The 16214-nt window shown below is 41.9% G+C and overlaps 1 protein-coding gene across 2 annotated transcripts in view; it reads right to left on the reverse strand.

The window, feature by feature from the left end:
* The window catches only part of Snx4 (sorting nexin 4), a 60018-nt gene that overhangs the window by 20247 nt on the left and 23557 nt on the right, over window positions 1-16214 (reverse strand). For both annotated transcript variants that reach the window (XM_059276899.1, XM_059276900.1), the window contains exons 3-6: window positions 14482-14617; window positions 12968-13117; window positions 12000-12047; window positions 5080-5135 (exon numbers count right to left, since the gene is read on the reverse strand). In XM_059276899.1, coding sequence (XP_059132882.1) covers window positions 5080-5135; window positions 12000-12047; window positions 12968-13117; window positions 14482-14617 — 390 coding nt within the window. The remainder of the gene's footprint in view (window positions 1-5079; window positions 5136-11999; window positions 12048-12967; window positions 13118-14481; window positions 14618-16214) is intronic.

Consider the following 16214-nt stretch of genomic DNA (forward strand, 5'->3'; position numbering starts at 1 on the left):
AGGCTTAATGGTGAAGACCAAAGAATCCATCAAGCCTTGGGCAGCAGTTAAGAACTGGAGGCATGGATTTTCCAGAAATGAGGTCTAGATCCTTTGCCAAAACCAAAATCCAGCACCGTCTGCATATGAAAATAAGGACAGCTGACTCTTAATGACCTAAGTGACAAGGTATTGTTAGACTAAAGAAGCGTACACAATGCTAGGTTCTGTCATCTCCCAACACTCAGAGATTCTAACGTGAGCCTGAGGCTGTCTACATCCTTTTTTCATCTATTCCTTTATCATCTATTCCTTTCAGAACAGTCCCATCATCATTCCAGCCACAGGCTGCCTTCCATTTTCCCAGTCTCTGCATTCTTGCATTTTGTAATCACTGCACCCTCTCAACCTGGACAGGTGCTCCCCCACCCAGCAAATCTCATTCATTATCTGAATCACCTCCCCATAGGCTGTTCCTCTTCAACCTGAGAGCTCGAAGGCACAAACACAGTTTGGAGTCAACTGTTGTTGATTTCACATCCTCTTATTTTCTTACGATTTTAGTCTTCTCCATCCTATCATACTGAAGGTGTTAAGTCATACAAATCTCTTAAACGTTTTTCAGAAGTTTTGTTGTTGTTGTTTGTTTTTAACCAGGCATAGTAGAGCATACCTTTAATCCCAGAACTCAGTAGGCAGAGAGCAGGTGGATTCAAGGACAGCCTGGCTTACGCAGTGAGTTCTAAGACAGCCAGATACAGTGAGACCCTGTCTCCCTGACACACGAAGAAAGTTTAAAGATTTACTTATTTTATGTGTGTTTTGCCTGCATGTATGTATGTGTACCATGTGTGTGCTTGGTGCTTACACAGGTCAGAAGAGAGCATGGGATCCCCTGGAACTGGAGTTCCAGATGTCTGTGAGCCACCATGTGGGGGCTTGGGTACTGAGCCCATTTTCTCTGCATGAGCAACAAGTGCTCTTCAACACTGAGTCATCTCTCCAGGCCTCACTCACACCTTTTGTACAATCTGTACAATCAACCATCACCTAAAATAAACCCCACAGAAAAGGAGCTCAATGTATTGTGAGTCTTGTGACTAAGAAATCACAAATGTCAGCTCCCAACCTTCTCCTTCAGCTTCTGTATCTCCAGTTCCTACTGCCCTATCTATCCGAAGAGCTGTTTTTTAATTTTTTTTTTCTATTTATTATTACTGTGTTTGAGTGAATGCTAGTATAGGTGTGCTGTGGCATATATGTAGAGGCTGTGCTTGAGTGAATGTGAGCATGGGTGTGCTATGGTGTACATGTGGAGGCTGTGCTTGAGTGAATGTGAGCATGGGTGTGCTATGGTGTTCATGTGGAGGTCAAAGTACAACTTTCAGGGGTTAGTTCTTTCCTTCTGTCATGACTATCTGGCCTGTGAACTTCTGGGAGATTCTCCATCTCCCATCTCACCATAAAAGTGCTAGGATTACAGATGTGCATTGTCACATCTGTTTGTTTGTTTGTTTTTTAATTTATTGAACTTTATTTTATATGCTTTGGTATGACGGTGTCAGATCCCCTGGAACTGGAGTTACAGACAGTTGTGAGCTGTCATGTGGGTGCTGGGAATTGAGACCGGGTCCTCTGGAAGAGCAGCTAGTGCTCTCAACTGCTGAGCCATCTCTCCAGTCTCCACATCTAGCTTTTTAACATGGATCAGAGTAAGGTGTCAAGCCTACGTGGCAATCACTTTTACCCATATTTTACTATACTGCAAACCCTTGACCCGAGCCACTTAAAAACAATTCCAACTCTATATTAATTTCTATCCTCCCTGCTCCAATTAATCTACAAACACAAAAGACCTAAGAAAATCATAATTAAATATTTGACCATGTGATTTGTTTTCCTTTTAAAGAAAAATGATGGTTTTATATGTGATTTAACTGAAGACAGTGTTTTGTTTTTCCAGACAAGAAAAACCAGCACTCACAATAAATGAAACTTCCTGGCAAGGTTATGATGGGCACAAGATTAGAACTGTTTGTTTATATAAAATCAAACTAATAGATTTAAAAATAACTAGATAAAGAACATGTGATTTAAGTAATCTGGCTGATTTATTCTGTGGATTCTGTTTCAATGGATTTGGTTTATTTGCAACACAACATAAGCGGGCAATGAGTGGCCACAATCAACCTTAGGTGCATTTATACTGTCAGCACAGGCAAATGACATTTACAGAACCCTAAGGCACTGGTTTTGCATCTGTGGGTCACAACCCGAGGGTGTCGGATGACCCTTTCACAGAGTCGCCTAAAACCATTGGAAAACACAGATATTTACACTACAATTATAACAGTAGAAAAATTGCAGTTATGAAGTAGCAATGAAAATAATTTTATGCGGGGGTGTCACCACACGTGACTGTATTAAGGGCCTCAGCAGAGGAAGGCTGGGAAACCCTGGACTAAGGTCCCTTCTTGCTGCCTTACCAGTCAAGTCAGTCTGGGAGAAAATACACTTGCTAAAGCAACTAGAAGCAGCATTTTGGTCATCTCTCTGAAAGAATTATTCTGGTTTTGGGGAATTTAGGGAAATAGAATAAAATTTTTGTGATGCATACTATTTTAATAATGGTGTGATTATTTCTCATTATTATTAATCTGTTTTAATTATTAATCAAGATCTGTTTAGACCTAGAACAGAGAATTTACATATTAAGAATCTCTTATAATGGAATTTAAGGCAAATAAATTTCCTTGCAACTAGACACTGATTTTATACTCTGACAATATTACTGGCCATAGCCCATCTAAAATTCTAAAAACCAACAATATAGATAAATAAAATCCAGTAATTCAAATAACCTTGTAAAGTAAAAAAAGAAGAAATTCAATTGACAAAATCTTTTTTATTGCATTAACATTTAATAAAATAAAGTTAATTAGCAAAACATTAATGTTAAAGTATCAATAAAAATAACAGATCCTTACACAGAGAAACCCTGTCTTGAAAAAACCAAAAAAAAAAAAAAAAAAAAAAATAACAGATCCTCTGAGGAATATTCCTCCACCAGCGTCACAAACTTAGCTTGTTTCCTTTAGAGGAACTTAGCATTTTAGTTCTAATCTACAGAACACTGAGTATTTGCCACACATGTCATCATGACACTTATAAAAACCTCCACGGCAGCTGAATGAAAGCAGCCAATCTGAAAGGCTACCTATGATTTGGCATGACATTCTTAAAAAGGAAAAGCCAGGGGCTGCTCTTCCAGAGGACCCAGGTTCAATCCCCAGCAACCACATGGTAGCTCACAACTGTCTGTAACTCCAGTTCCAGGGGACCCAACACCCTCACATAGAAGGACATGCAGGCAGAAAACCAATGTACATAAAATAAAAATAAATAAATGATTTTTTTTTAAAGCACAAACTAGCCAGGCAGTAGTGGTGCACCCCTTTAGTCTCAGCACTCAGGAGGCAGAGGCAGGCGGATCTCTACAAGTTAAAGCCCAGCTTGGTCTACAGAGGGAGTTCCAGGACAGCCAGAGCTATATAGAGAAACCCTGTCTTGAAATAAACAACAAGGGGCCGGAGAGATGGCTCAGTGGTTAAGAGCACTGACTGCTCTTCCAGAGGTCCTGAGTTTAATTCCCAGCAACCACATGGTGGCTCACAACCACCTGTAATGAGATCTGGTGCCCTCTTCTGACCTGCAGGGACACATGCAGGCAGAATACTATGTACATAATAAATAAATAAATCTAAAAAGAAAGAAAGAAAGAAAGAAAGAAAGAAAGAAAGAAAGAAAGAAAGAAAGAAAGAAAGAAAGAAAGAAAGAAAGAAAGAAAGAAAGAAAAGAAAAGAAAAAGAATGAACGAACAACAAAATGGAAATAAGTATGGTTGCTGATCCTGCACTCACTGACATAGACATAATTAAAAAAATAAAACAAAAGTTCAATGGTTAACACACACACACACACACACACACACACACACACACACACACACACACACACACACACCGAGACAGGGTTTCTCTGTATAGTTTTGGAGCCTGTCCTGGATCTCACTCTGTAGACCAGGCTGGCCTCAAACTCACAGAGATCCACCTGGCTCTGCCTCCCGAGTGCTGGGATTAAAGGCCAGCGCCACCGCCACCTGGCCATTACCATTTTCTAATGATCAAAACCTTGGAAATATTCATTTATATTTTATATTCAAAATTTATGATAAAAGTCAAGAAGGCCTACAGATTTAGCTTGGTGGCGAGGGCTTGCCTTGCATGCAAGAGGCCCTGGGTTCTATCCCTACCACAAAACAGGCAAAACAGAGGCATCATTATTAGTAATGTCAGTTTATAAATTAGACATGACAGGTTATCAACTGCGCAAACTTGGACTTCATCTGAGAAGAATTTAGCTTCCCGCGGAATTAGTGCTGAAGGACTCACTAGAGAAATCCTAACCCATTTGCCAGCTGCATCTACCTCAGCAGCTGCAACTACAAACCACCTCTAGCGGAAGCGTGAGCGTGCTTTTCCTGTGGAGGAGCAAGTGAGGAAGAGGCTGGCCCACCCACCAGATCAGAGGGAGCTGAACTAAATCTCTAGGACTGTCTTATCCCGAGAAGGCATGCTGTAAACCCTGGCATCTAGGGCAGAAAAGCTCTCAAGAACACAGACTGACGGTCATCAAGTCAAGGACCCTTACACTCGTACATTTATCCTCCGGTTTTTTTCACATACAAACTAGACTGTTTTTATATAAATAATACAAAATTTTCTTAAACTGTGAACATTTGATAAGCAGTCACGCAGGAAAAACTACAGGAAATTACTTTTCTCATTTTTCTGATATCTTCACCATTTAATGAATCTTTCTAGAAGAAAAAGCAGTGGTCTAATTTTCTATAACTTCAGACACAACCTTAAATTACCGAATTTCAAAATCAGTTTTAGACTTTTAAGGTTTCACTAATTGTAAATTATTATTCAAAATATTTAGCAAATTAAGTGCATACATTCAGAAATGAAAAATTAAATAGATTGATAGGCACCACTCAAAACAACATTGTAAACTGTTATTAAAGCAAAGCCTTACTTGTCTGGGTTTTTCACTCTGAATGTTGCATTAAGCGCTTTTAACCTGGAGTCTGCCTGGAAAAAATAATTTGTTGACTTAATACAATTACATTTCAGGGTATAAAATTCAAACAGTTTTACTTTCCCTTCAGAAATAAAATGTTCAAATACTTTTTTTAAAAATCATTTGTTGTAAGCACATTAAACATTCTGAAAAAGAATAGCTTTTTTTGAGAACACTACACAAGTATGTTATAAGTCAGAATGAATATGTGGCCTTCAGCGATTCCAATGCAAATAACCGTAACACTACTGCACCAGTAATGATAATAGCTCTGTATTATCTCTAAGCCAAGAAAACCACCTGCCTAGGCAGGCTGTGAACCTGCTGCTTTATGGAGATCCTGTATGCTTTGAGTGTACCTTTCAGGTGGAATCCAAACTAAATGGGCCTTCAGTTTTCTTATCATAATCAATGTCTCAGAAAAAGAAAAAAATGAAAATACCTATATTAAAGTAGTGCTATGCTAAGTAAAGCAAGCTAGATGGCATCCATTACTATATAGCTAGTTTGAAGTGTTAAAGACATCCTTTTCTTTTTGGTGTTCGAGATAGGCTCTCACGTAGCCCAGGCTGGCCCTAAACTCCTCACCCTCTTAGCTCTAGTTCCCCAGCACTAGGATTACAGGTGTGAGACAGTGTGGTGCCTGTCTTACAAAACAACACATCTTAACTTATTTCTAGATAACTGTTCCCTAAGAAGAGATAGAGAGATAAATACTAAATAAGAATTTCATTGCATGAGATGTATACTTAACATACTCAAATCCTAATTTTTTACTTAAAAAGAAAAAAGAAAACTGAGCCAAGCCTGATGGTACATGCACATCTTTACCCTAGCACTTGGAAAGTAGAGGCAGGTTGACCTCTGTGGATCTAAGCCAACCTGGTCTAGATAGTGAGTTCCAAGACAGCTAGTTAGGGCTATGTAAAGAAATCCTGTGGTGGCATAGACCTTAAGCCCAGCACTTGGGAGGCAGAGGCAGGTGGATCTCTGAGGCCAGCCTGGTCTACAAAGTGAGTTCCAGTTCAGGCAGAACTCCATAGCTTATCTCCAAAAACAAAAACAAAAACAAACAACCCCCCCAAAACCAAAACCAAACAAACAAAAACCCCAAATCAGGGTGCTGTAGAGATAGTTTAGTGGTTAAGAGCACTTGCTGTTCTTCCAAAGGGCCTGGGTTCAGTTCTCAGCACCCACGTGGCAGCTCACTACTTACTGCCTGTAACCCCAATTCCAGAGGATCACATGCCTTCTTCTAGTCACTATGGGCACCAGGCATGCATGTGGTGCACATACATAGAAAATATAAATTTAAATCTTAAAAAAAAAAAACAACTTTTTTGCCTAAGGCACAGGAATTAGTAATCATCAAAAAAAGTGGTTCGATTATAAATCAATTCAAAATGTAGTTTGGCTTTCTGTTTTTTGTTTGTTTGTTTTGTTTTGTTTTTTTCCCCGAGACAGGGTTTCTCTGTGTAGTTTTGGTGCCTGTCCTGGATCTCACTCTGTAGACCAGGCTGGCCTCAAACTCACAGAGATCCACTTGGCTCTGCCTCCCGATTGCTGGGATTAAAGGTGTGTGCCACCATCGCCCGCCGTAGTTTGGCTTTAAAAAAAAAACAAAAAAAACAAAAAAACAAACTCTATCCTCATTTAGATTTTATATTATTCCAATTTCCAACCCACAATTACAAATACTCTCAATTAACACAACAAAGTAAACCCAAACCACCAGGACATCCGAGTTACTTGGCTAAGAAAATAGGAACAAATAACAACTGAGTTCCTCCTCCACACTCAGTGCCCACAGCTCCAGAGGAGAGGCCAGGGCTCTGCACAGCTAGCTAATGAACACTGAAAAAGTCTAAAGATGTGTTCCTTTTAGTTTACGTATATGAGTGTTTTGCCTCTGTGTATGTGTGTGTACCACATGTGTGCCTGGTGCCCAGAAGCCAAAGACTGGAACTGGAGTGACAGATGGTTTTGAGCCAACATGTAGGAGCTGGGAAAAGAACCCAGGTCTCCTGCAAAAGCAGCAAGTGCTCGTAATTGCTAGGCCATCTCTTCAACCTCTCAAATCTCACTTTCAAATAAATAAATGCATTTCTTTCTTTATGTACGGAAGTGTTTTGCCTACATGTCTGTCTGGCATGTCTGTGCTCCATGTACATGCCTGTGCCCATGGAGGCCAGAAGGCAGCACTGGACTTCCTGGGGCTGGTTACAGACGGTTGTGAGCTACCACTTGGGTACTGACATTTGAACTCTGGTCCTCTGGGAGAACAGCCAGTGTTTTAACCACTGAGCCATCTCTCTAGGACTCACAAATCTCACTTTTGTTTGTTTGGTTTTTTGAGACAGGGATTTTCTGTTTAGTCCTGGTTGTCCAAGACCTAGCTCTGTAGACCAGGCTGGCCTCAAACTCACTGAGATGCACCTGCCTCTGCTTCCTGAGTGCTGCTACCATGCCCAGCTTCAAATCTTTTCCTCCTCCTCCTCCTCCTCTTCTTCTTTTAAGATCTATTTATCTATTATGTATTCAGTGTTCTGCCTACATGTATGCCTGCAGGCCAGAAGAGGGCACCAGATCTCATCATAGATGGCCATGAGCCACCATGTGGGTGCTGGGAATTGAACTCAGGACCTCTGGAAGAGCAGCCAGTGCTCCCAACCTCTGAGCCGTTTCTCCAGGCCCAAATCTCACTTTCTTATCCTAAAACTTTTTCTTTTTCCTTACTTTTAAGTCTTTCCTTACCAAATATGTCTGGCAGATTAGGTCCATCACCATTGCTCATTTTAAGATCACATAGAAAGAGGAGATGCTTAAACCGTGACCAAACCAGACTCCTTCAAAGGCAACTCTGAAGAGTCTCCTCGCCTACTGCATTGCCGACAGGTTACTCTGCATCTACCTACCCAGACTCTCTCCACTGAACACCCAAAGATGCCCCTAACCCACTGATGCTTACAGCACCTTAGTTTTTCTCCTTTAAACAGCAATATCTGAAATCATGCTGTGCGTTTCTTGACTGTCCAGTTTTGTTTCACAAAAAAGCCTAACTTGATTGCACATTGACTCTGGAGCTGCACAAGGCTGCCGTGGCAAGACTTTTAGCCGCTTTCTCCATTTTCTCCTAAACCTTGCGAAGGAAACTCTCCAGCTTCTCTCTCTAACTGTTCTTTTCTGACCTTAAGGCTGGCTCCACTGCAGATGTCTTATCATTCAGATCTCAACTCGAAATCATCTCTTCAAGGGAGACTATTTGGCCAGTTTGCCCAAAATGGTCCTAGTTTCTGCCTCTTGTCCTTGTCTTGGTAACGGTGCCCTCTATACTGTACACCCAGTATACTCCATACTCCACAAAGGGTCCATCTGGATAATAAAGTCTGTCCACACTTTTCCTGAGTCAGGCTCTCCTCATATATATAGCCTGGAGTGGTTTGGAACTCATGACCCTCCTGCCCCAGCCTCACAAATGCTGGGATGACAATTGTGAGCCATGAGAGCTGAAGTTCCCTGGGGTGGGGGGTAATTCCAGCTCTATGTTGAAAACTTCGTGACTGTGTAGAGCTGGAATTACAGGTTACAGGTTGACAGCCAAGACGATCTTGGACTCTAGTCCCTTCTCTAGCATTTATTACCAGCTGGGCAAACTGAGCTACCTTCTGACTATCAGGTGGAGCCCTCGGAATGTGTTCTTAGCAGACCTCTAGCTTCACCACCCAAAGGCTAAGAACGCCCTCAAAGGCCGTCTGAGCCCCACAGCAGCTCCCCTGGCTTTGCTCTAACTGACCACCTGCTGTCGCCATCCCAGGGTTCTGCAACTAACGGCACTAACGTATGTTCTGTGACCCACCCCACAGCACAACCATCATTCTAGGAAACCCGAGTCTGTGTTCCCAGGCCACGCTTGCTCACGTGTGCCTTAGAGTACTTTCTTATCCTTTTGGGAAGGGGTTGTGTTTTGTGTTGCTAGCCACTGTCTGGTTGACTCATCTTAAAATAACTCCAGAAAATAAGCCCTACTGTCTCATTAACAACGATCACAGTCTACTTCTCTTATGCTGCTTTTCACTATTCAAAAAAATTTTTTTGTTTTGTTTTTCACAAGGTTTCTCTGTGTAGCCCTGGCTAACCTGGGCTCTCAAACTCTGTAGACCAGGCTGGCCATGAACTCACAGAGAGCTGCCTGTCTCTGCCTCCCGAGATTAAAGGAGTGCACCACCTTGTGACCCGGCTTCAAAGTACCTTTTTAAATGACTTACCCTCCCTTGAAACCACATTACACACTGCTTAAGAACATGCACAGCACTTAGAGGAGAGAGCACCTTACATTCTGCAGGTACCCAGAATGTGTACCTCAGAAATTAGCAGAAGGACCAAAACTTGTCTCTGACATTCCTTCCTCTAAGCATAAAGAAGCGTTCCCAAGTCTTCTGAATCTGCCTCTATTCATTACGACCTGGGCACACACACTAGTGTATTCTCATGACGGACAAAGGTAACTGAATGAAAACAATTTTACTCTTCACTCAATTACTTCATGTGCTCATTACTCTAGGGACAAACCCTTTGCTCTCCTTCCACAGAATCATATACCATGAGTATTTATATAAATGTTCAAAACCTGAAGCAAGGCTTGAGAGGCCCAAATATTTCTAAAAGTATAGCAATAACCCCATGTTACATCTATCTGAACATTGCAGAACTCAGTGTTGCCTAATTGTAGCTTTCAGTGATCAGATGAACTATAACTGCTAGATATACAACCTTTATATAAACTAAATGTGACCGGGTGTGTGCGTGTGTGTGCGTGTGTGTGTGTGTGTGTGTACACCTAGCAATGTGTGTATACAGTGTCATATATGAATGCATGTGTGTATACTTGTGCACTGTGAGGCTGTCCAAAAAGATCTCATTTCCTTCATGGAAGAAAGGCTTGAAACAGGAAGAATTCATAATAAAATAAGCAATAAATAAGTTTCTAGAATTTCTCCTGTCTTTCAACACATGACTTTTTGAATTATTAATTTTATGTATTATATTAAGTATTACCTTTTAAATACTTTATAAAAGTAAAACAAGTTTTAAACCACAAGGCTACAAATACAAAACAAATACTTCAAAAGCCACCTGCCCATAAGATTTAAAGGATTCTGTAAACAGCACATTCTATAATAACAAACTTGGGTGTTTTCTCAATGTCACTAAATTGGGGACAAAACTGAGTATAAGGACAGATAAGTGACTAATGGCCAAATCGGTGACTAAATATCTTCTTATGTACAGAAAATCTCCCAAATAACTTGATATTAGTCGTATCTTTCCTCATTCACTTGTAATATATCTTAGAATACTTATCAGAAAACTCAAACTATGAATCTTTATAGAACTTTCTTATTTCAATCCATCCCTAAACTAAAACTATATCTTCCCTCTGAGCACCGCCTCTCAGCATCAAGTGCTGAATTAACAATCAAGAAACGGGTGTTAGAACACTTAATTACATTTCCTGTTTACTTTGTGCTGGATTTCAAATTCCTCTATGCCACTGTCTGAAGCTCCAGGAGTTGGTATTTGTTTTTTGACACTGAGTTTCAGGTAGCCCAGGCTATCCTCAAGCTTGTTACATAGCTCAGGATGACCTTCAACTTCTAATCCTCTTGTCTCTACCTCCCAAGGGATTTCACTATTTACCACCCAGCCTAGCCAGAAGTGTTTTTAAATTACTGAACATGGTTTGTTGTTCCTGTCTGGGTGCACTATTGCTGAACTGATTCATCATTTACCACCTTTTTTAAAAAGTTTTTTCAAGGAAAGGTCTCACTATGTAGTTCTGGCTGTCTTGGAACTCACTCTGTAGACCAAGCTGGCCTCGAACTCACTGAGATCCCCCTGCCTCTGCTTCCTAGGTTGGGATTAGCGGTGTGTACCAGTACACCTGGCTATCATTTACTATCTTATATTAAAATACAGGTTCAGTGTGTCTTATCTGATGTTTGGGTCTTCACAATGTCTTCAGACTTTGCCAGTTGAGTATCCCTATTTGTAAAATCTGAAACACAAAATTTTCCTAAGTCTAAAATGGAATCACACCACTAAAATGGTTTGAACTTTGAAATACTTAGTATTTCACAATATTCAAATTTCAGATTTTCAACTTAGGAATATTCAATCTATATTTTACAAACTTACGCTACCCCACTACCATGATTTACAGCAGACAAATCCTTTTAAATATGTAATAACCTGTGCTAGCTGTCCTTCAGGAAGATCTGGAGAGCTCCATTTCTTCATCACTGAGTGTCTCATCTCCAGGCAACATTCTCTTTTCCAAACACCAAAGTTAATGACTATGAACCTGCATCACTAACAGAGGCCATTTCACCACAAGTCCTACTTCGTTTCAAACTGGTCACCACGTCTCATGCTCCAGCAGCATGACTAAAGTCTCATCCTAGGTCTACCAATGTTGGGAAAACCAAGTGTGGGTTTCCCTCAGTGTCCTGTCTCCCAGACTAAGCGATTGTGGGAGTCAGAACAAGTGAAGTGGTCAGCTAGAATTTAAGGAAATGAAAATGTAGACGTACTGGTACACTATAGAAAAAATGGACAGACTGAATTTAAATTATTGATTTAAAATATTTTCTGGCAGGATTAAGAAACTGTCCATTATAGCCCAACCAACACTAAAATTACACAAATCAAAAGTGAACCGAGATGTTTTCTTGAAAACCCTGCCAACGATGTTAGATGCAAAACTGATTCCCACCACTCGCTCAATCAAACAGAGCCCTATCTCCATTAAGTAAGTGCATGCTACCATGCTGGGAACTGTGAAGGGGTGTGGCGTGGATTCACACAAATATCCTTACCTTCAGCTGAAATCCAGTCTCATTCACAGTCTCCTTCCAGTTACCTTCCTAAAAATCAGAGTCAGCTTTAGAGATCATCGCTGACAAGCCAAGCAAGCATTATATAACGTTCCACATGAAATAAACTGAGTATCTACCACTCTGTTCTTACTTCAAGTGATATGGGAGAGGTCAAAACCAAACATACAGTGCAAACTTCAAAAGTCTGAAAAACATCCAAGATTTTAGATACTCAGCCTCCTAACGCTGAAGATTAATTTTTTCATTTAGGGAATTCTAGTAGACATAAAGTCACAGCATCTTTTAAGTGTAAAAAGTATAGCTCTGATGGGGCTGTAGAGACGGCTCAGTAGTAAAGAACCGTTACTGCTCTCGCAGAAGCCCCAGGTTTAGTTCCCAAAGCCCACACTGTGGCTCACAACCATATGTAACTCCAGTTCCTGGATCCAGCCCCGCTCTGACCTGCGCCGACTCCTGCACCCATGCTGTACACACACTCAGGCGCACACACACACACACACACACACACACACACACACACACACAGAAAATTAAATAAATGATATTTTTGAAAGCTTAGCTATGGGGCTACCAAGATGGCTCTGTACTTAGGTAAAGCATTTGCCATGTAAGCTAGGCAACTAAGATCAATTCCCAGAACCCATGTAACCGTGGAAAGAGAAGCTGTCTCGACAAAATTGGCCTCTACCTCCACATGTGTGCCATGACAGGTGTGCCCCCTCCCCATATCACACTCAAGAGAACATACACACGCACACATTAATACATAAATTTAAAAAAAAAAACCTCAGCTATTGACAGAATCCAATAGCCCAAAATTCAGACTAAAGCAAGCACAATAAACTGCCTACCAAAAGCTAATTCAAAAGTCTCAAGAATCAGCACTTTATAATCTTTTAAAAGTCTAACTCAAATGAATGTTTAAAGACTAATTAAAAGGAAGATACCTGTGTCAAAAACAAATAGAAGATTTTGTCTCTACAAAGGACAGGATGGGAAGCAACCCTCAAGAGAAAGTTCTCTAAGCCTATCCGTCGTCTCTCCACAAAGTCTGGGTCCATGTTGTCAGCAGAGAGCTTATGCCACACGAACTCTGCCTGGGTAAACAGAACAACCATTAGGAACAGGCTCAACCACAAGTAAGTACAGCTCTCACCCTCCCTCCGTCTCAGCTAGTGTTACTATTGCTGAGATAAAACTCACAACCAAAGCTGGGAGGAAAGGGTTGATTTGGCTCACACTCCCAAATCACTGTTCATCATCAAAGGAAGTCAGGACAGAAAACTGAAGCAGGACAAGAACCTGGAGGCAGGAGCTGATGCAGAGGCCGTGGAGGGGTGCTGCTTACTGGCTTGCTCCTCATGGCTTGCTCAGCCTGCTTTCTTATAGAACCCAGGACCACCAGCCCAGGGATGGCACCACCCACAACAGGTGGGGCCCTCCCATCTCAGTCCCACAATAGTCGCTAATTAAGACCCGGCCGGGCAGTAGTGGCGCACACCTTTGATCCCAGCACTCAGGAGGCAGAGCCAGGCAGATCTCTGTGAGTTTGAGGCCAGCCTGGTCTACAGAGCTAGGTCTTGGACGGGCACCAAAACTACACAGAGAAACCCTGTCTCGAAAAACCAAAAAAAGAAAAAAGAAAAAGAAAATGTCCCGCAGGCTTGTGTGCTTATAGCTCAATTCTTCTAGAAGTATTTTCTCAACTGGAACTCCCTCCTCTCAGGTGACTCTGGTTTGTGTCAGGCTGATATAAAACTATCCAGCACACACTCATAAAAGAAGCTTCTCTTTACCACTGAAGAAAACCAGAACTGATCAAAATGCAGAGAATAAGTGACCCTGTGGTGCTGCATCTACAGCACATCTCTGTACCTAAGGCTCAGGGAACATCGGGAAGAGGGGTGGGAAGACTGTGAGAGCCAGAGGACCAGGAGTCTGCTGTGAGAGTCCATCTCCTGGGAACGACAGGGAAGCGACACCTATGAACATGGCTGCCTAAACCAGCCCTGTACAAGGACAGGACTAATACACATGCTAGCATGGAAGGGGGTCATCTTATGGGGCCTCCACCCTAGACAGAGAACTTTGGGCAACTAATGAATGCTCAAAGTGGGAGAAACAGTCCTTCCTGTGGAAGAGCTACCAAATGGTCGACCCTGAAATCATACACATACAAATAACATTATACAGACTGAGCAAGTTAGATCTATATATTTAGGAGAAATAAATAAATAAATAAATAAATAAATAAATAAATAAATAAATAAATAAGCAAACAAACAAACAGACAGACATATATATATATGGAAGGCAGAGAAAAGCAGATCTCTGAGTTCCAGGACAGTCAGGGCTACACAGAGAAACCCTGTCTCGAAAAGCAAACACAAAAAAGAAGAAAGAAAAACAGATAAAGGAATGGGCTCAATCCTGGGCACTTCAACTCCACCGCTTGTCTTACCCGCTTTTCCGGAAGAGGTGGTACAACAACATGGGGGTAGTACACTAAAAGGTAGTTTCTCAACAACTCGAACTCACTGTACCGCCTCCACAGTGAGTCTGTGAGGACACTCTGACCGTCAGCATGTTCAACTGACCTGAAAAGGAATCAAAGAGCATTTCTATTACTTCAAACCAGACCACACAATCCCACCTCTGTGGTGATATTTTATCTGAGTCCCCCAATAAAGCCTATCTGAAGATCAGAGGAAAAAGCCAGCCACTATATTAAACACAGAGGTCAGACAGTGGTAGCACACACCTTTTATCCTAGCATTCGGGAGGCAGAGATCCATCCAGATCTCTGTGAGTTCAAGGCCACACTGGGAACAGAGCCAGGCCTGGTGGCACAAACCTTTAATCCCAGCACTAACCATAGAGGTCTGGAGATCTGTATGGACAGACAGGAAGTGATATAGCTGGGTGGAGAGAGGAAGTGAGATGGCAAAAGGAAAGGAATATAGGCATGGGTGTACAGGAAGTAGGTCTCTTTGGAGACTGAAGGTCAGTAAGGTGAGGTTGTCTGTGGCTTGTCCTATTGTTCCTCTGATCTCTCAGTTCTTCACCCCAACATCTGACTCCGGGTTTTTTATTAATAATACCATTTAGCAATTCATCTTACACACCTCCTTCAGACTTAGAACCCCAGGAAACAGATTTCCTGTGCCCATTTGACAAATGGGGATGCAGCTGCACTCTGCCTACAAACACACGCTCTGTGTGTTGTGCGCTCAGATTCATCGGAGTCCAAAGCTTTCACCCTGAGTACTTTCCTTCTGTTACAGAAAACTCGTCTGAACTCATGAGAAATAGCTATATTAGAAGCATTCTAAAAGCTACAGCACAGAACTGGTTTTATAACATTCATTACATAAAAGGCATTTGTAACTTTACTACTGCCACAATGAGGGAACAGTTTATGATGACAAAAACCAAGATACCACAAAGCCTGAGTTGAGGGTATGGGTCAATCAGACTGATCTGAGTACCAGGAGATCTGCACAGCAAACTCAGTCAGCTCTGAAAGCCAAGGAAGAAAGCTTACAACTCGTGTCTCCTTTTCTCCTTTACAGAGCTGGCAGGTACCTCATGTTTTATCTACACCCAAGTCCAGACTGCAGTTGGGAGAAGTTAGGGTAAGAGCATGTGAAGGCTATTTTAAGGCACTCAAGACTTCTGCTGCCATCATGAATGAAGGGTTTTGATTTCCGTTGTTGTTTAAGACAGGTCTTCCTACTCAGTTCTGACTGGCCTGGAACTCTCGGTGTAGTAGGCTGACCTGGAACTAACACAAAGATCCACCTGCTTCAGCCTCCTGAGTGCAAAGAGAAAAGGAGTGTGCCACCATGCCCAGCAAAGAGAAAGGAGTGTGCCACCATGCCCAGCAAAGAGAAAGGAGTGTGCCACCATGCCCAGCAAAGAGAAAGGAGTGTGCCACCATGCCCAGCAAAGAGAAAGGAGTGTGCCACCATGCCCAGCAAAGAGAAAGGAGTGTGCCACCACGCCCAGCAAAGAGAAAGAGTGTGCCACCATGCCCAGCAAAGAGAAAAGGAGTGTGCCACCATGCCCAGCAAAGAGAAAGGAGTGTGCCACCATGCCCAGCAAAGAGAAAAGGAGTGTGCCACCATGCCCAGCAAAGAGAAAAGGAGTGTGCCACCATGCCCAGCAAAGAGAAAAGGAGTGTGTCACCATGCC

Source organism: Peromyscus eremicus, chromosome 12 (genome assembly GCF_949786415.1).
Source record: "Peromyscus eremicus chromosome 12, PerEre_H2_v1, whole genome shotgun sequence".
NCBI lineage: Eukaryota > Metazoa > Chordata > Mammalia > Rodentia > Cricetidae > Peromyscus > Peromyscus eremicus.